The sequence below is a fragment of the Onychomys torridus genome, chromosome 10 (genome assembly GCF_903995425.1).
Source record: "Onychomys torridus chromosome 10, mOncTor1.1, whole genome shotgun sequence".
In the NCBI taxonomy this organism is placed as follows: Eukaryota; Metazoa; Chordata; class Mammalia; order Rodentia; family Cricetidae; genus Onychomys; species Onychomys torridus.
In genome coordinates, this window is record NC_050452.1 from 84,366,150 (window position 1) to 84,386,908 (window position 20,759).

The following is a 20,759-nucleotide window of genomic DNA, read 5'->3' on the forward strand; positions in this document are numbered from 1 at the left end:
TTCCAGGAACTCCAAACTTCCACATCTATTTCCCTGATGAGCATACTTATGTATGAATGTATGCACTTGGATCTCAAGTTCAGCAAGTCCACAGGAAACCTAACCCTTGATCACCTCCTGCTCCTGAGCTTGAACTCTGCAAACCATATTGCCCTTTCCAGGGACTGCTCTTGACTTTTCCCCTTCCTTTTCTACTCCCTAGATAGTCACAATTTGAGTCCTATTCGCTCCACCCTCAGAATGCATCTTCTTTCACACTACTGTAGACACCATCACCCCTACACTACAGTCTGGACCATGGCAATAACTTCTTACATGGTGTCTTGACTTCCTTCATGACCTCTGCCCTAGACCATTCTCAGCATAGGAGAGATGTAACCTATGGTCAGTAGTGTATCTAACCACTCTTACAGCTTCTCGTCAAACTGAATATGCAGACTTCTTTCCAAAAGCTACAGAGTGAATTACTCTAGAATATAAGTTAAACACAGGGCTTCTGTCTTTTCCTCTGCTACATCTTCAATGCTTAGAGCTGAATAAATGAATGAGTTTTGTTTTACCAGTGAAGATTAGTTCTGAGGAGCAGCATGGCAGCTCTTAATAAGGAAAGCATTTAATTGGGGCTGGCTTACAGTTCAGAAGTTTAGTTCATTATCCACATAGTGGGGAGCATGGCAGCACACAGGCAGACATAGTAGTTAAAAGTTCTACATCTGGATCCAAAGGCAGCAGGAAGAGTGAGCCACTGGCCTGATTTAGGCACTTAAAAACCAAAGCCCATCCTGTGACCCACTTCCTCCAACAAGACCACACCTCCTAATCCCTGTCAAGTAGTACCACTGCCAAATGACCAAGCATTCAAATACACGAGCCTATGGGAATCATTCTATTCAAACCACCACAAGGCTCTAACCTGGTTACAACAAAACAATCAAACTTATGTATTTGATTTCCTATCAGCGTAATTCCAGATAAGTAACAACCCATTAACTTGCGAGCTAGGATTCTGGACAGCACCTACCTTGAGAATAAAGACAGCTTCAGCAATTAGACTGTCAATATTGCTCTGAAGGGTCAGTTATTGTGAAGGGCTTGGTAGGGTCCCACTGTTGTGAGATAATCTTTTTGTATACTGTGAAGATGTGTCATTCTGATTGGTTTAATAAAATGCTGAACAGCCAATAGCTAGGCAGGATTTCCGGGCAGAGACGATGCTAGCGAAGAAGATGGAGATGCCAGGAGATGCAGAGCAAGCAGGACGGGCAGGAAGGAGATGAGGTAATAAAGCCACGAGACAGAAAGTAAATTAATAGACATGGGTTAAGTTATAAGAACTAGTTAATAACAAGCCTAAGGCCAAGCTTTCCTAATTAGTCTCTGTCATTATTTGTGAGCTGGCAACCCAAAAAGAAAATGCTGACTACATTCCACTCCAGGGGCTTTCTTAACAATATAGAACTCATAGTCTTCAGAAAGAACAAGGCTCCGGGTTGACAGATGATGAGGGCATAGGAAGGAACTGGCGACTTTCCACTATCTGTAGTCATGTATAGTGCTTGACTGACTGGTGTCATGCTGGACTCAGGTGTAGAGGCAGCAGGACAGTGGTAGGCAGTGGCATGTGCACTCTTCATGGGTGATCTGCTCCATACAGCCTGTGGAGACCCACAGAGGCTCTTAGTGAGACCTTACTCAGGGTCCGAGAATCTGAGCTTGCTTACCCAGCAGGGCTACATAATGGGATGATTTGACCACAGGTGTGTTTGCCAGGTGTTTGGAAGGGTCTACACTTGGCTGTATGGTGTGCTTTGATCTTACAATGGGGAGGTCTTTTGCCTCTCCTCTTGGCACATTATAAAAAGCCTTTTGAATAAACCTTCAAGGTTGTTGGGTATTGATCCAGTCCCTCCCAAAGCTATCCTGTTTCTGTCTGTCTTCTAGTCGGCTAGGTCTCTCTGATACTTCCTCATTCCTCTGTCCTCCACCTAAGAACCCTTCAAAAAGGTGGGCCCGCTCCCACCACAGCCATCTCCTTTAAGACAGATAACTACTTACTTCTCTTTCAAAAGTCTGTGTCCACCAGTGAGCTGCACAAGTCATCCCTGTACTCAGGACAAATTACAGACACTAACTCCAGCCTTCACTACCCTGGTGTTAGGTAAATCCCTTAAGCCCCTTCTGTGCATTTTATGTGTTTAGGTGTTCTGCCTGTATTCACATCTGTGCATGTATGGTGCCCATGAAGGCCAGAGAGGATGTTGGATACTCCGGAACTAGAGGTAGATGATTGTAAGCTGCCATGTGCATGCTATGAATTGAACTTGGGTCCTCTGCGAGAGCATTTAACCACTCCACATCTCCCCAGCTGCCCCTACCCAGCTCCATTTATTTTTAGATATTCTTAGTTATGTAGTCTTAGAACTCACTATGTAGCACAGTGGCCTATAACTTGTTAACAAGCATCCTTGCTTCAACCTCTTATGTCTGTGAGCTACCACACCCTGCTTAAATAATTGCTAAGAATTCCAGTCTGAATGCAAAAATATCAAAACCACCCTCCAGAATTTGACAGTAAAAACCTATTGCTGAAGACACCTCATACCTGAGTCACAGAACATGGAGAAATCAAGATGGCTCTTACCTGGAAGCTTCATCTTTATTGGTCAGCTTTCAAAATGCTGGAGTGTGCATAGACATTACTGGAGGAAAATGCAATCAATTTTAGCCAGCTGTGAACTCTGCAAGCTATCATAACAGTACTGAGAGAAGTGTGGGGGTGTAAATGAGAACGGCCCACAGACTCATGTACGTGAGTGCTTAGTCACTAGGGAGTGGCGCCATTTGACAGCATTAGGACTAGGCCAGGTCTTTCTCTTGGCCTGGATCAGGACGTAGCTCTGGCTCCAGTGCCATGTGCGCTGCCCATGCTCCCCACCATTCTGATAATGGACTAAACCTCTGAAATTATAATGAGGTCCCCAATTAAATGCTCCACTTTCTAAGGGCTGACTTGGTTACGGTGGCTCTTCACAGCAAGAGGACAGTGACTAAGACAAGACGTCTTAGCATTTCATTTACTTCTCAGGAGGAACTAAATACTTCAGTAAAATCTAAACAAAGGGAACCATGACAGGGATTAAGTGAACATAATATCTATTTTTATTATGAAAACATTAGACTTTGACACATTGCTTCCTTTGCTTTTTAAAAATCTATTATCTGACTTACACCTATTCAGCAAAAATGCCAATAAATTATATAAATCATAGTTTGGGTCTTTTGAAAACTAAGAACATAGTTTATGATAATCAAACAATGCTAATCCCAGCTGTATGAACTGTTGACTACCATCTGTTTTCCACCTCCAGCTTAAACAGAAGGAAAAGCAGCCGCATTAATACACTGGTGCCGTTTCTCAGAACAGCCCTCCACATTCCGGGACAGAAGGCAGAATGGGACCTGTTAGAGGGCAAGCACTCACTCTAACTGTCCCATCTTGTTCTTCTGGAAGGCACACCAGGGGTAGGGGAGTGAGGACACACTCCACCGACGACCCCCGAGCCCAGGCTACCCTCTTTAAATAGAGTCCTTTCTTTACAAGGAAATAACCAGCTGAGAACTCAAATGCTGATTTAGAAATAATGATTCCCATTCAATACACATTAAATCTAATGTGTCAGGACTGAAGTCACAGATTCTGAAAAGCAGACAACCAGTGGACCAATAAGGTGGACAGCATCGCCACCACAAACCACACGCCTAATGAACCAGTAAGGCGACAGCATTACCACCATAGGCCTTCAAATGGCCTATTTTGGAACCTGATGTTCTTTGCAAATTATATTTTGGGAGAGTTCAGATGAACATAAATAAAACTTCCATATGAAGTTAGTTTCAGAGTTTTCCATATGGGAGGCAATATTAAAAAACATACATCAATAATTTTATTAGTGAATGCTTTCTGCCTGGTTCTAAATCTTTATTTCTTGTGGAGGCAAACCAAAGCACTGTCTTAAGACTTCTTCAAAGTAATGACATAATCTCTATCACTCTTAGGGTTTAAAGCTAGATATCCTGGTCCTTGTCACCATCGTCCATTTCATCATCATCATCTTCTTGGTCTCCAGATTCATCTTCTTCTTCAACCTAAGGGGGAAATACAGATGTGTTCATATACACACATAATAATAAATAAACATATGCATGCGAAACATGTATATATTAATTATTAATATTAACAGTATGTCATAGTAAATCCTATTTCCTTGACTTCATAATGCTCAGGGCTCCCTGTCATTTTTAACATGAATGGGTAATGCTAGTCAGTTAACTTTAATGACAAATGGTCACACTTTTCTATCCATGAATCTGAACCCACTGTGGTAAAAAATAATGACCACAAAACCTACCCTTGATGAGTCTTATTACCCAGGAGCAATGAAACCAGCTATTTTCTAGGCTCAAGGTCTTCAAGTATTACAAAGAGAATTTGATTTCTCTCAGACAAACTCACCAAACAGTGAGAACTACAAACACCATGTTCTCGACCCCACATTTCTATGGCTAACATAGTGCCCAACTTTCCCATGCAAAACTACAGATACAGAACACTTGTGGAACTATTTCAGTCTTACTGGATGACCGAGGTCCTTGAGTTTACTCTTCAGGGACAGGATTTTCTGATCCTGATCAGCCAACAGTACCAAGAGATCATCCTGTTCTTTCTTAGAATCTGTAACTTCTACATCTAATTTGTCTTTCTCTGTTTGTAGAATGGCGATGGTGCTGTTAGATGAATCCAGTTGCTTTTTAATGGCAGTTTTCTCCTCAGACAGAGCTTTAATTTCATTCTAGAAAAATGACAAGGTGACAAGCAGTGATCTAAAATCAGTACTCATTTCCAAAGTTCATAATAGTTTCCATCAATGACAAATCACTGTTATGTGTTGGTTTAGGTGTGAAATATCCCTACTGGCTCATGGTGGCAGAGGTAGGTCACTAGTGGTAGGTCTTGAAGGTGATTATCTACTTCTGGTCTGTCTGGAACTGTCATTTTCTGATCAGCCAACATTTGGCCACCTTACATTCCTGCCACCAAGCTGTGAAGTGCTTTTGTATTCCCAGCAATTATGAACTGTGACATCTGAACCATGGCCCCAAATAAATCTCAGCCCCAGGAAGTTCTCTCAGGATTTTTGGTCACAGGAACGTGAAGGTAACTAATATGTGACAACTGTTCAATCTAAGGTGGGTACTGAAGGTACCTAAGTCTTAAAACACACACCCCAAAATGTGGGAATCTGCCAGATTACTTAGCAAAGAAAGCCACAATCAACAGAGTAAAAAGTCCAAACCTTAGCCATCCATGCCCAAACCACAAGAGTAACATTGTATAGAAGCAAGATGGGCATCAGAATTAGAACTCAAAAATCGATGGGGAAAAAAAAAAAATCCCATTTCATTTTGAGAATGAAAAGGATAGTTTCAAAACACAATCCAGAAAGTATAACTATATATCATCTTCCTTTTTCAAACTTTACTTCATGATCTATTTATGAATGTCACCTGATTCTTCATGTTACATATTCTGACATGTCTGTCTAATATTCCTCAGCCCTAAGGAAGTCTGAATGTTATTTTGCTTTTTGAGATAATCTCACTGTGTGCATGTGGAAGTTTCTGTTCTGCCAACAATTCCCAAATACCCAGCAGCCGCTCAAATTACCACATAGAATATTAATTATATATAAATGCTTGGCCATTAGCTCAGGCTTATTTCTAACTACTTCTTACACTTAAATTAACCCATAATTCTTATCTATGTTTAGCCTTCTGGCTTGGTACCTTTTCTCAGTCCGGCATTCTCATCTTGCTTCATCTGTGTCTGGCTGGAGACTCTGTCCTTCCTCTTCCGAGCATTCTCCTATTCTGGTAGCCCCACCTATACTCCCTGCCTGGCTACTGGCCAATCAGCATTTTATTAAACCAATTTGAGTGACAAATCTTTACAGTGTACAAGAGCCTTATCCCACAGCATTTCCTCTTTTTTTTTTGTCTGATTAAAAAGGAAGGTTTTAACCTTAATATTATAAAACAAAAACAATTACTAAGTAAGAATTATAGCCGGGCAGTGGTAGCGCACGCCTTTAATCCCAGCACTCGGCATAAGCAGGCAGATCTCTGTGAGTTTAAGGCCAACCTGGTATCCAAAGCAAGTTTCAGGAAAGGTACAAAGCTACACAGAGAAACCCTATCTTGAAAAACCAAAAAAAAAAAAAAAAAAAAAAAAAAAAAAAAAAAAAAAAAAGAATTATAGTAACACTATCCAATCCACTTGCATTTGACAAAATTAGAGAAGAGAAGATAATTATGTATCTTATCTTGGCGAGTCTAAAGTTTTGTATCTTTCATTATAACTGAAGAAAACTCAAAGATATCCCACATCAACTATGCATTCCTGGCTGGCCTGGAACTCATGGCTACCTGCTTTGCCTCTGCCTCAGAGCTAGGATTAAAGGTGTGTGCCACCATGCTTGCTATATGTGGTTTTTGTATTAGTCAAATTTGGTGTCCTTATTTTGTTATGTCTAAATACTGATGTTGATAAGAAAACTTGCTGGGCAGTGGTGGCATACACCTTTAATTCCAGCAGAGGCAGAGGAAGCAGAGGCAGGCAGATCTTTGAGTTCAAGATCGGTCTGGTCTATAGAGTGAGTTCCAGGAGAGCCAGGACTACACAGAGAACTGTATCTTGGGAAAAAACAAAAACAAAAACCCAAACCCTAACTTCCAGTTAATTTTCTTTGCTGGGGATGTCTTTCTGTATGCTGTGAATGTGTTGCTATGATTGATTGATAAATAAAATGCTGATTGGCCAGTAGCCAGGCAGGAAGTATAGTATAGGCAGGATAAGCAGAGAGGAGAATGCTGGGAAATGGAAGGCTGAGTCTGGAGATGCTGCCAGCCGCCGCCATGAGAAGCAAGATGTAAAGATACCAGTAAGCCATGAACCACGTGACAAGGTATATTTATAGAAATGGATTAATTAAAGATGTAAGATCTAGCTAGCAAGACACCTGAGCCATCAGGCCACATAGTTTTAATTAATGTAAGTCTCAGTGTGTTTACTTGGGTCCAAGTGGCTGCAGGACTGGCAGGTGAGAGAGATTTGTCCTGACTACTGGCCAGGTGGGACACAGAAAAACTTCAGCTACATTTCTTTATAGGCCTACGAGATGAAATGAAACAGATTTTCCATAATTTACCTCATATTATGTGTAATAAACAGCAGTTTTGCCAACACCAACCTTTAATTCTTTTGTCTCCTGAAGTAAGGCGGACAGCCTCCCTTCTACATCAGTAGTCTTAGCAGCTACCACATTCTCACTCTCTCCTTGTACAGGGACCGACTTTGCCTGGAAATGCAAATGTGAAAAGTCTCTTTAAGTTACAAATGATACAAACTCTGTAAGTGTGCATATCTTCCTGCTGTTTTGAAGTTTTATTTCAAATGACAGAAAACAAAACTCCTCGTGTTTTTATGTGAAAGCACCAAAACGCTGTGATGGATCAGCTGTCCCATCATGGGTCAGAGGACAAGGAATGCAAGACTGAGCAGTGTCACGGTCAGTCCAGAGCAGCAGCAGCAAAGGGCTCCAGAGCCTCAGCTCCTCAGTAAGTCCCCAACTATCACCTCAGGCATTAAACCCACCCAATGCCACCAGCTGGTGAAATGTAAACCTTTTAAGTGTTCTATGAACAACAACAACGAAAAAATCAGCACCCACCTTTTCTCTGTAATAGACCAGACAGAGGGGTATTGATTAAACAAATACCTATTAATGTGGACATGGCTTTGGAACAGGGTAATGAAGGGAGTATTGAGTACACATCAGGCAAAGCTTAAGTCACTTCAAAGAAGCTATTGACAGAAACATGAACATTAAAGGGAATTCTGAAAAGGGTTCATAATGAAAGAGAAGAGCTATAGAGGAAGGTCTAGTCTTGTGCACACACATGAAGAGAATGTAGGCAGAAGTGTCAATGTGTCTCTGGTGAGATCAGAGAGAAACGGAAAGCATGCTAATGGGAATCAGAGGACAGACAACCCTTGTGCTAGAGCAGCAAAGAACGTGGCAGAATTGTGGCTCGTATTTTGGGAGAGCACAGAGCAGTCAATCGGTCAGTCTACTGGCCAACGTATGTATCTGTGTTCTCACTCGCGGTCATCACTACACTTGGCATGAGTGAGCAATCACTTATCTAGCTGCTATTCCCAGACAAATCCTATTGTGCAGTCTCATTTCTCTCTGCAGTTTACAGTAAAATGTAAGAGAGAGAAAGTTACAAACGATTATGTAAAAATGAAGACTTGGAATTTTCAGACTACCCAGATTGCAAAACATGAGAAAGCGTGTTGTGCGGAAAGCATCGGGGTCGAGGTCACCTTTAGTAAGTGATTATACTCATGGATGCAACCAAGCCATGCAGCAGACACCAGGGACATGGACGAAGAGGTCCTTGAGGGGGACTTTCTTATGTGGTGGTTCTGACTCTGATGAAGTGAATGGGTTTTTGATAATTTAGAATAGTAGGGAAGCGATCAGCTTGGATGGAAAGGGATGGAAATGGATGTTACACCAGTAATAAACCATTCAGTAACTAAATAAATGAATCCATACAGTAATAAAAAGAAAAAGAAAAAAAAAAAAAGAAAAGAAAAAGGTTCCCTTAAAGTCTCTGTCGCTGAACACTAGCTAATGAGAAATAAAGACTGGCTGAGAGCACAGGTTAACTTCATCTTACCACCTTTGGAAGAGAGACAAGAACGACTCACCAAGACTTCTGCTCTCTGTAGCAGCTCATGATTTTCTGCCTGGAGTCTGGTGATCTCCAGAGACTGTGAGTTTAACTGGGACTTTAATGTTGACAGTTCCTGAAAATAAGAATAGTAGAGTTGTGATGTAAACAGCACTGATTTCATTAAGGAAATGTCCATTACAGGGGAAGAAATCCTTTCTTGACCCTGTCTTCCAAAAAACAAAAACAAAAACAAAAACAAACAAACAAACAAACAAAAAAACCCGGTAACTTCTCTGGGCTGGGGAGATGGCTCAGAGGTTAAGAGCACTGGCTGTTCTTCCAGAGGTCCTGAGTTCAATTCCCAGCAACCACATGGTGGCTCACAACCATCTGTAATGAGATCTGGTGCCCTCTTCTGGCCTGCAGGCTGAACACTGTATACATAATACATAAATAATCTAAAAAAAAAAAAAGATAACTTCCAAGTTTTAAAATTTAATTCTGGAGAACAACTCTTTATGTTAGGTTCAAGATGGGAAATGAAACACATTTATTTATCTCTGTTGTCTCTTGAGACCCTAAACATTCTCTTCATCCTACACTCCCTGCCTCCCCCCCCAAAAAAAAAAAATCACAAAGAGAAGAAAAGGGAAGAAAGGAAACCAGGCAGGCAGGCAGGCAGGCATAAGGACTTGTGTTTTGAGAAGGAATAGGGCCTGAAAATGTAACTTATAATTGTCCAGAGTTTGGCTATGAGAGAGCAGCAGTGGTGTGGAGAGAGATGGCTGTGTAGAGCTCTGGGAGAGCTGCTGCAGAATGTGAGTGAAGTGTGTGTGTGTGTGTGTGTGTGTGTGTGCTGAGTGCGAGATGAAGAAGCAGCATGAGAAGTGTGAAGGAGTGAGTGGGTGAAAGAATGAGTGTGTAAAGCATTGAGTGAATAATGTAGAAGTATGTGAGTGAATGAGTGTGAGAGAGAGCTGTGTGTAAGAGCTGCTGCTACATAGAGGAGCTGTGTAAAGCACTGTATGGTGAGAGAGCTGTGTAAACGAGATGTTTAGCTGTGCCTGTGTGGAGATTTGTAACCGTGTGGAGGCAAGGAAAAATGAAGCTGTATAGAAACCATATGCAGAAGAGAAATGTATGCAAAAGACAGATGTGAAGCCATATGAAAAGATGTATGTATATAAAGACATGTAGCTGTATGCAGCAGTGTGGGGATATGTAGCTGTGTGGAGACAGAAAGAGTCAGAGACCATTTTTAAGCTGAAGTAAAAGAGAAAGTTATCATCAGAAAGCCTGTGTGTTTCCTTATTTCACCAGCCATAGAAGATTAAAACTTATTCCTAATTACCCTCAGATAAAAAAGTTTCCTGTCCCCTGCTACTCTGAGGCATTCCTTTTATTACCCTGAGCAGATTGTGGGATCTGGTCTCTCACAGTTCAGATTAGGCAAGAAATGATAGTTTATGTTGTCAAACTTTCTAATGTTCTTATTGCCCTCCTCTACCCCAGTACAATGACAGAAGAGCCATTAAAATGGTGGCTCCCATCCAGTGATGCTTCTTGCCCCTCAGGACATCTGGCAGTGATGGAGACATGTCTGGTGGTGAGGTACTGGCATGTGAATAATACTTTTCTTTTGTTCTGCTTCATATATCTATAGTGTACACATATGCCTTTTCTTTAATTGCTTCCTATTGCCAATTATCAAAATAGTATGCAGACAGTGATATTATGGATCACTTTCATGTGTATATGGTGTGTGTATACACATGTGTGTATGTGATGATGATGTTGCGTTGGGGGACTGTGTGGAGGCCAAGGGTTGCCACTGGGTATCCCCCTTTTGTTCTCCACTTTAGTTTTTGACACAGTCTCTCACTGAACCTGGAGACCATCTCGCAGGATCCACCTGTCCTACAGGCACATGACACCATGCCTGTCTTTCTCTGATGTGGGTGCTGGGGATTCAAATTGAAGTTCTCATGCTTGTTAGCAAGACATTTTACCTACTGAGCACCTCCCCTGTCCCTATGCAGCATTTTGTAAAATGTAATATAATAAATAAAACCCTCTGTTGTTATAAAACCCTATAAAGCCATCACTAAAAAATTGTGTATTTGCTGGGCAAGATGGTGCACACCTTTAATGCCAGCACTTGGGAGGCAAAGGCAGGAGGATCTCTGTGAGTTTGAGGCCAGCCTGGGCTACACAATTAGTTATAGGACAGCCAGACTCCATAAGAGAGACCTTGTCTCAAAATACCAACAACCTAGGGCTGGAGAGATGGCTCAGGGGTTAAGAGCACTGACTGCTCTTCCAGAGGTCCTGAGTTCAATTCCCAGCAACCATATGGTAGCTCACAACCATCTGTAATGAGATCTGGCGCCCTCTTCTGGCCTGCAGACATACATGCAGACAGAACATTGTATACATAATAAACAAACAAACAAACAAACAAATAAATCTTAAAAAAAAAACAAAACAACTAAACCCCAAACCCACCACACATACATGCACTTACAAAAGAAATTGGGAAAAGTAAAAAAAAAAAAAAAGGCAAATTTCTTTTATAAAATATTCTATCAAAGATTCACTGGGAAGCATAACTAAAACTTTTTATTTGGGATTTACACAGTAAGGTAACATATTAATAACTTGATTTGCTTTAATGTTTTAGTATTGGCAAACTCAGTAAAACCAAAATAGTACATTAATCTTGCCTACACAAGCAATAGATTGTGAACAAATGCTGGAGACCTAAAGACTGTAAATGACACCTGATTTGAAGACAAGGTTGCTATTTTATTTGTACTGAAATGTGATTTTATTTGTATGCTAATAAATAAAGTTGCCTGGGGGTCAGAGCTAATAGCAAGCCATAGCAAGAGCCAGATCTCTGTGTTCAAGGATACAGCCAGATGGAGACACACGCCTTTAATCTCAATACCAACCATAGAAGACCTGCAGGTCTGTATCGACAGGCAGTGATGAGGATGTCATGTGGTTGGTTGGGTTTACAACCAATAAGAAGGCAGAACAGAAAGTCAGTAAAAATACAAACACACAGGAAGTAGGTTTCTTTCTGAGGGGAAGGACAGCAGCAGCAGGAAGGGTAAGAAAGGGTTTGTTTTTGGTTTTTGGAGACAGGGTTTCTCTGTGTAGCTTTGCGCCTTTCCTGGAACTCACTTTGGAGACCAGGCTGGCCTCGAACTCACAGAGATCCACCTGCCTCTGCCTCTTGAGTGCTGGGATTAAAGGCGTGCGCCGCTACCGCCCAGCCAAAATGTCTTTTTTTTTTTAATGGTTTTTTGAGACAGGGTTTCTCTGTGTAGCTTTGCACCTTTCCTGGAACTCACTCTATAGCCCAGGCTGGCCTCGAACTCACAGAGATCTGCCTGCCTTTGCCTCCTGAGTGCTGGGATTAAAGGCGTGTGCCGCCACCACCGGGTGAAAGGGTTTTTAGTATCAGCTCTTAGCTATTGCTCTGACCTCTTGGACTTTTAACTCTGCATTTGGCTGTGTTTCTTATTTAATAAGACAGTTACATCTATACAAGGTCAGCTTTTAGATAGGGTCTGAGCAATTGGAGATAGCTCAGTAGTTAAGAGCACTTGCTGCTCTTGCAGAGACTTAAGATCGACTCCCAGCACCCACATACATGGCAGCTCACAGCTGCCTATCACTCCAGTTCCAGTTGGATGCCCTCTGTGAATACTGCATGTATGTGGTATGCGTGTGTGTCTGTGTGCATGCACACAAAACATTCATGCACCTACTAAATTCTGAGAAGTTTGAGACACACAGATGCTGGTGACACCTTTCAGACAGCCATCTGTGAGTGAGGCTAGCTGACTAGTAGAGGAGACATTAGGTAGCACAGCTTGATCTCCGTTCATTTCTCTTTTTGAATAAGCATACATTCCTTTAACAGAGAAAGGAGGAAGGACGGACAGAAAAGAGTGAACCAAGAGGGAGACTTAGAAACAAGAAGCTGGGCTAGCCAGACGGCTCAGTGGTGACTACCTGAGTCCAATCCCTCGTGGTAGAGGGAGAGACCCAACTCCCTCAAGCTGTCCTGACTTCCAGACGTGCACTTTGCAGCAAAAGCAGTGTGCATGTGCATACATACTCATAGCACTAAATAAATAAATACACAAATGTAAAAAATTTAAAACCAACCAATAAAAGACAAAACAATATTACTGTCAAGGTAGACATGGCTTCTGGATTTTCAAAAGCTGCCTTAATTACCAGTTTTATTACTCCTGACAGTGGAGTTCTAAAACAATCCACTTCAGGGGTGTGACTCTCCTGGAACTAAACAAGACAACACAGGCCTGGGCTCAAGCTAGGAAATTACCTGCTTTAACTCTATGACTTGCTCGGAGTCTCTGGGCGAAGCTGCTGCTGACGTCTGTTCATTCAGGGCAGACACTTGTGAGGACTTCTACAATTAGCAGAGAAATAAACTATGGAGTCAGTGTAATCTGAAGAGAAAGGGGAGCCAAAGCAGAAGTGCACACATGTAGCCAAGTCTTACAGAAGCTCACCAAAGGATTCCCATGAAGATTTTAATTTTGTAGGTAAGGTTCTAGTTCAACACAGTGCTCGCTGACGGTCTGTCTGTCTATACTTCCCACAGAAGTAACGCTCACACCACGTGGGTCATTCTATCTGAACACGCACCTCAAGTAGAAAGGGGCAAAAGCACAACAACCATGTACTGAGCCACTTCCACATTAAAAAGCTAGCTCGGGCTGGGGATTTAGCTCAGTGGTAGAGTGCTTGCCTAGCAAGCGCAAGGCCCTGGGTTCGATCCTCAGCTTAAAAAATAAAATAAAATAAAATAAAATAAAAAGCTATTTCATTCTAAGTGTGAGGAGCCAGGGAAGTGGCCCAGCATGTGAAGGTACTTGCCACCCAGCCTGGCAACATGACTTGATTCCTGAGACCACACAGTCAAAGAAGAGAGTCAACTCCTGGAAACTGTCCTTTGACCTCCACTGTTGCTGTTGCTGGAGTGTCCCTACCTGCACACACACGTACGTACACACACACACACACACACACACACACACACACACACACACACGCTGCAAAAAGAGCCTCCAAACCATACCATCACTACTTTTTTTTTTTTTAAAGAAATAATCCCCATTTAAGAAAAAAAAAAAAAAGCAAGCTGAGTGTGGTTGCTCAAGCCTTTAATCTCAGCAAAAGTAGCTGGTCTAGCGTGGTCTAGACAGCAAGTTCTAGGAAAACCAGGGCTACATAGACTTTGTCTCATGAGAAAAAAATTTAAAAGGCAAATGAGCTGGTACAGTGGCACTCATTTTAATCCCAGCACTCAGGCGCCGAGGCAGGCAGATCTCTGTGAGCTCAAGGCTAGCCTGGTCTACAGAGTGAGTTTAGCATCAAGCCAGGCTTGGAGGCGCGCACAGCCCAGCACTTGGAAGGGGAAGGCAGGAGGATCAGCAATTCAAGATCAATCTGAGATGGCTGAGACTGTCAAAAAACTAAAACAGGGCTGGGGATTGTGGCACGTCATTTTCAATCCAGTTCTCAGGATCTCTGCAAGTCTGAAGCCAGCCTGGTCTACATAATGAGTTCCAGACCATCCAGAGCTCCACAGTGAGCCCCTGGCTGAAAAGAAAACAAACAAGAGGAAGTGAACTGCTCTTACTTACATTCCCTTTAACACCTACTCACCAAATGTTCTATCACCGAGTCCTTTTCGGCTAGCTGGCTTTGTAAGCACCCCTGCAGATGTTTTAGCTCTTCCACCTCTTCCCTCAGCCGACTGATTTCTTCTGGCTGCATGCCGTTCACCTGAGCCCCGTCACTGTGGGAACCTTGATGGTGATTGTCTTTTCCTATTGAACAGGCACAACATTGGGAAAGCTAGCATCAAGCAAGTGTTCCATCTAGGGGCTAGAAGACTGGAAAACGAGGTCACGTAAGACTCCAGTGATGTCTCCTTAGCCGAGGAAACTGGCAGGGTGCTCACAGTGCAGCTTCCCCCTTGCCAAGTAAACGAGGTGGGGCTTACAAAGTCAGGCCCAGACCCCAGCAGCGCCCAAATGCCCACGCACAGCCACAGAGACTAATGACTTACACGAAAACCACCCTTTGAAAAGGAGAGATGTGAATTCTTACCTATCTGCCTAGGACTGAACTAGAATTTTATACAGAGAAGGTATTTCATTTCATTTTCAGATGACAGGAATGCTGTTATTTCAACTTCAGAATTGAAGCACCTGAAATACTCTCGCAACCAATCTCAAATAGCCTACGGCTTAGAATTACCTGGGGAGCTTATGTTAATGTGTCAATACACAGTGTGTCACCAGGGTCAACAATCACCTGATCAGACAGTGAAGCAGGAAGCATGGAGACTGGACTTCAAACTGGAAAGATCTGGTCTTAGCTACTTTTCTTTTTACTCCCGAAACAGGGTCTCTCTGTGTAGCCCTGGCTGTCCTGGACCTTGTTCTGTAGACCAGGCTGTCCTCGAACTCAGAGATCCGCTAGGATTAAAGGAATGTGCTGCCACCACCTGGCTTGTCTTAGCTGCTCTGAATTACAAGCCATCCTGCATTAAGTTCTAACTTGAGAGTTTGTCACAATGATTACAGTTCAAGTCCAAGCAGTCCACAGAGGGTCTGTCTGTCCAGCTAGGGACAGAATGGCCCGGACACCCCCTCACTCACCAAGCTGGACTTTGAGGAGGTTGTACTGGTCCTTGTGCTGCGTGACTGCTGTCTGCAGCTGCTCGTTCTGACATCTCAGTGTAGACACTTGCTGCTTCAGTTCTTCCAGCTGGAGGTCCTGTGACAGGACACATCTCAGACAGTCTCACCTGAGACTCAGTAACGCAACGTGCGCACGCACACACACACCACAAAGGCTTTTCTTTAAAGATCAGGCTGTTAAAACAGCCAACGCATCCAGAGTCAATCAATACTTAAGCACTAGGACTTTTACATGCGCAAAGCCAATCATCACACAGAGGCTCCACTGGTGAGCTCATGGCAGAGCCTGTAATTTCACCACTAGTATCCAAGAAAACCAAACGCAAACAAGCAAAACAACCAACCAACCAACCAAAACTCATTCTGGGGCCATGAACCATTTGAAAAATGTATACCAAACTACATAAACCTAGCAAATGAAGATATACACATGCACCTGTATTATTTAAACTTGCTACATTTACTTGTTGATGAGTGAGAGAGAGTATATGTGCATGAGCACATGTGTGGATGTGTCAGAGGAGAATCTGAAGGAGTTGGTTCTGTCTCTGAGCATGTCACAAGGATCCCACACCTCTAGCCTCTATGGACATCTGCACTTGTGCACATAACCACACACAGACACGACTTAAAAATAATAAAAATAAACGTAAAAAAGAAAAGAAATGGGGCTATAAGCAGGCTGGAGCTCATGTTTTCTAAACTTACCAGTCAGTTCATATACAGTTGTAGAACATTTCGATAACTTACTGTCCTTCCATACACTTCCATACACTGTTCACAATCATAATTTTAAAAATGAGTTGTGTGTGCACACGCATGCATGTGTGCCTGTGTGTGTGCATGGAGGCTACTAGGCATTGTCCTCTACCATACTCCACTTAATCCTTTGTCATAGTCTCTTCCTGAACCTAGGGCTTGTGTTTACTTGGCTAGTCTGAAAGCTAGCAAGTCCCAGTAATCCTCCTGTCTCTGCTCTGCTCCAAGCTGGGGTTACAGGAGCAGTGGAGCATTGGGCACCTAGTCTGCTATGTGGGTGCTGAGATCCCAACTCTGGTCCTCATGAGTCATCTTTCCAGCGTTATAGCTATAATTTTTAATTCCCACTATACAGCTAATCAAGTAGATATTATATAAATCACATTAAATGTTTTTAACACTAAGTTAATTTCTACTTTTCAAAATGATAAATGTTATCACATAAGTATATTGGTTCATTTAACAGTTTTTCCAGAATTTGGAGGATCTCCTTAGGATGAATTTTCGTTTGTTTTTTTTTGTTTTTTGTTTTTTTTTTTGGAGCTGAGGATCGAATCCAGGGCCTTGTGCTTGCTAGGCAAGTGCTCTACCACTGAGCTAAATCCCCAACCTAGGATGAATTTTCAAATGTCCTTCAAAGGATATAAACATTTTTACAGTTCTAGATGTTTATTAAATCTAACAGGATTTAAGTGGTAAAAATTTATAAAATGTTAATTTTATAAATAATTCAGTAATTATGTCAAAAGACTTCTCTTTCTAAATCAACTGTATCAGTCCCAAATGTAAGCTATAAACCACATTCCAAGTATTTATTCTTCCAAAAATATTACATTTATGAATTAAAAATGACTGTATTTGAACCAACACATAGATTAAAAATCTGTAACCGGGGTGGTTTGATGACTTATATTTTGAGCAAAGATTGATTCTAGTTTATTGATTTGGTTGAACATCTAAAGGCTGAGAGCAAACATTAAGTATACAATTCTATTATCACTCATAGATTTTCAATCTCAATAATATATATTGTGAGGAAGGGGGAAAAAACCCCAGCATACAGTAAAGAAGCTAAACCTACCCTACATGGGCTGCTACACTTCTTTCAACGACACTGGAATTTTAAAGACATTAGTAATCTAATTTTCCAGGTAATACTATTATCACCATGCTATACTATACATACTATACTATATATCATGATAAGAAACTGGATGACATTTTAAAGGACCTAACAGAGGCTTAAGGTGTGCAATACAATGTGAATAAAGGACACTGACTAGCATTCTGAAAGGACAATGTCACTTGACGACTCTGATCTAAGTCATCACCTACCCATGGAGCTGCCTATCTATCAGGACCATACTCCACTACCCACGACAGAAACCTGCGGATCACACTTTAATCCTTGTGCACCTTAACATCTGCAGAGAAACATGACTGAGTCCCGCCAGGTTTGAACTTCAGTTTGCACACTTCTCAAGTCTGTTCCGCCACACCACACAGTGTATGGTGCAGTGTCACTAATGCACGTGCACTCAAATTCTGTTCTAACAGTTACTAAGAGTTGCTGGGAGAACTCACAGATTAACTCATTTATACTAAACCAAATACAGTTAACCACTACTTATAGGGATGCTGTGAGGACACAATGAAATAGTATTTAAAAGATACTGAGTTCCCAGAACACAGCAAACATCACCATCAGTGCCCTAACATCCTCCTCTAGCTGACCACCACAAATAACCTCCTTCCTCCCTCTGCCCTTCACCCTCCAATGTCTCCTTCACACATCCAGAAGCTGCCCTAGGTCCATGCCAGCAAAAGCAGACTTACTGTGCTGAACTCCACCTCCTGCCTCTCTTCCCTAGCTCTCTGCTGGAGATGATCCATACCTAGGTTCTTTCAGAACTCAGCCTGAGCGCTGCTACCCTTTGATTGGCTCTAGCACTAATCTGTTGTAACATATATGTCACATAATTTAGACATGTGTTTCTCACCTGAAAATGGCAAGAGAATCCATCTGATCCATGTTTTGATCCATAACATCCTGCACAGTGCCTAGCACGTAGTAAGCGCTTAATTTAACGAACAGATGCGTTCTAAAATAACAAAATTTACTCTCTGCATCCCTCCCGCATTTGACATGCCAAGAAGCAGTCTTCCCTCACAGAGAGCTGCTGCCCGTCAGCAAAGTACGATTCGTTGGCACTTACTTGCTCACGAATCATATTCTTATAGTGAGTCACGATGTTGTCATGTTGTTCTAATGTTTTCTTTACTTCTTCTTCTTTCTTATCTTCTTCACTAGACTTATAAATAGCCTTAGTAATAACACCTGTAAAAGAAAACTTACTGAAATTCTGCACTGAATGGCTCTCTTGTGGTTTTGCAAACTCAATTCAGAAATTCTATATATATTCTAATTCAGCATACCATAAAAAACTACACCTACAGAGAGAGAGAGAGAGAGAGAGAGAGAGAGAGAGAGAGAGAGAGCACTTAAGCATGCATTATTATATAGCCATAACATTTTCAAGTTTCAACCAAAGTTGAAAGATCTAAGTCACTTACATGAGCTAAGTGCATGCTCCTCTTAGCTTGATTTTAAGCATTGTAAACACACTTAATTTTTCAGATTTAATGAGTAAAACCAGCCTAACTCACGACAGTTTTCCCAATCTTACAGAATCCAAAGTCTCTCTGTGTGCTGCAGATACACTGGCCCATCACTCGTCCACATTCACACACCCCCATACCAGCACAGTGGTGTGGGTCAGGCCACCCTTCACATCTTACCTTCCAGTTCCTTCACCAGCTTTGTGAACTCATGGTCAAAAATCATGTACTCTGGACTCGGGAAGTTGGGCTGGGGTTTCTGTGATGCCCTGGAGTAGAGCTCATGTTTGCTAATAAATCCTAGTTTCTCTATGAAATTCTCTTTGCCAATCCTCTTCTCTATTAGTTGCTTTAGTTTCTCTCTACATAGATAAAAATACGAGATGCTTAAAAAATTGCAAAGTCATGAGCTTGGCTCACTTCTACTTTAGCAGAAAGAAAGTGTCATTATCGCTGGGTGATCAAAGGGCTGCTTTGCCCTTACTTACTTCATGTAGTTTTCTAGTGAATTATCATTGAAGTAAATTGAAATGCCCAAAAGAAGGGCACATAAGCCTTGGACCAACTGCTCTTCCTCTCCAAGATTTTCTGCAATTTGTCCTGTAAGCTGACATCTTTGTTAAGGAGTTAATGATTTATAGTATCTATAAATCTACAAAAACATTTCATCTTGTAATCTGAATTTAACATATACCCTATGTAAGATTTTCTAAAGAAATTCTATATATATTCTAATTCAGCATACCATAAAAATTACACCTACACACACACACACACACACACACACACACACAGAGAGAGAGAGAGAGAGAGAGAGAGAGAGAGAGAGAGAGAGCGCACTTAAGCATGCATTATTATATATCCATAACATTTTCAAGTTTCAACCAAAGTTGAAAGATCTAAGTCACTTACATGTCTGACACCAAAACACAAAGGATACAAATGGAACATTGGCTGAATTGTGAAGAAAGTGTGTTACTGCAATGGGACAGCTGCTTAGCCAGGTACAAAGCAACATTAACAACCCAACTCTTGTTTGTATTTTGCTTCCCTGTAAAATAAATTGGCAGAAACCACTTTGTACTTATTATTTTTTTCAAATTCACAGCCTAAGATCCCTTCCCTTTCATGTCAAAAGAACTTAAGCATTGTGAGATATGTAAGGAAGCCAGATTTAAAAACTAACTAAAGAATACATTTGTGTGTCTACCACAAGCTGCACTTCTCCAAATAAACAGTGCAGAAATCAGAATGAATTTATATGCATCAGTACAAGTGGTGATTTAAACAGCAGTGCTGGCTGGGCTGGGAATATAGTTGTGCTGTACAGTGCCTGCCTAACATGCCGAAGCCCTGGCCCATCCTCAGCACTGAACAAAACCAGGTGGTGCATGCCTGTAATCATAGCACTTGGGAGACAGAGACAAGAGTGTCAGAAGTTTAAAGTCATCCTGGACTATGGAGTGAGTTAGTTCAAGGCCAGCCTGAGCTACACGAGACCCTGAATAGGTAAATAAATAGTGGTAGCAAAAGATGCTATACTGAGAACAAAATTTTAATGTGGGAGCTTTAAAAGACTAATCCCAAGACATATGATCAAAAATAAATGTTCCACATATAGCTGAGTGGGCAAAGAGGTAGGAAGGATCTGGGAGAAGCTGGGGGAAGGAAAAACATGATCAAATATATTGGATGAAAAATTTTAATTACAAAATAAAGAAAAACAAAAAATAAATGTTCCAGACAAATTAATATTCCAATCTTTTTTTTTTTTAATTAGCAAAATAGTGAGCGATTTTATTGAGAAGTGTAAGTGCAAGGTAG

At 41.6% G+C, this 20,759-nt stretch overlaps 1 protein-coding gene across 4 annotated transcripts in view; it reads right to left on the reverse strand.

Moving 5' to 3' along the window:
- Positions 1-3,136: 3,136 nt before the first annotated feature.
- Uso1 (USO1 vesicle transport factor) overlaps positions 3,137-20,759 on the reverse strand; it is a 72,042-nt gene continuing 54,419 nt past the window's right edge. For all 4 annotated transcript variants that reach the window (XM_036201059.1, XM_036201060.1, XM_036201061.1 and 1 more), the window contains 11 exons: positions 19,876-19,986; positions 19,424-19,542; positions 19,116-19,297; positions 18,533-18,654; positions 15,516-15,633; positions 14,515-14,678; positions 13,166-13,252; positions 8,837-8,935; positions 7,308-7,415; positions 4,635-4,850; positions 3,137-4,146 (listed from right to left, as the gene is read on the reverse strand). In XM_036201059.1, the coding sequence (XP_036056952.1) occupies positions 4,066-4,146; positions 4,635-4,850; positions 7,308-7,415; positions 8,837-8,935; positions 13,166-13,252; positions 14,515-14,678; positions 15,516-15,633; positions 18,533-18,654; positions 19,116-19,297; positions 19,424-19,542; positions 19,876-19,986 (1,407 nt within the window). In that variant the 3' untranslated portion in view covers positions 3,137-4,065. The remainder of the gene's footprint in view (positions 4,147-4,634; positions 4,851-7,307; positions 7,416-8,836; positions 8,936-13,165; positions 13,253-14,514; positions 14,679-15,515; positions 15,634-18,532; positions 18,655-19,115; positions 19,298-19,423; positions 19,543-19,875; positions 19,987-20,759) is intronic.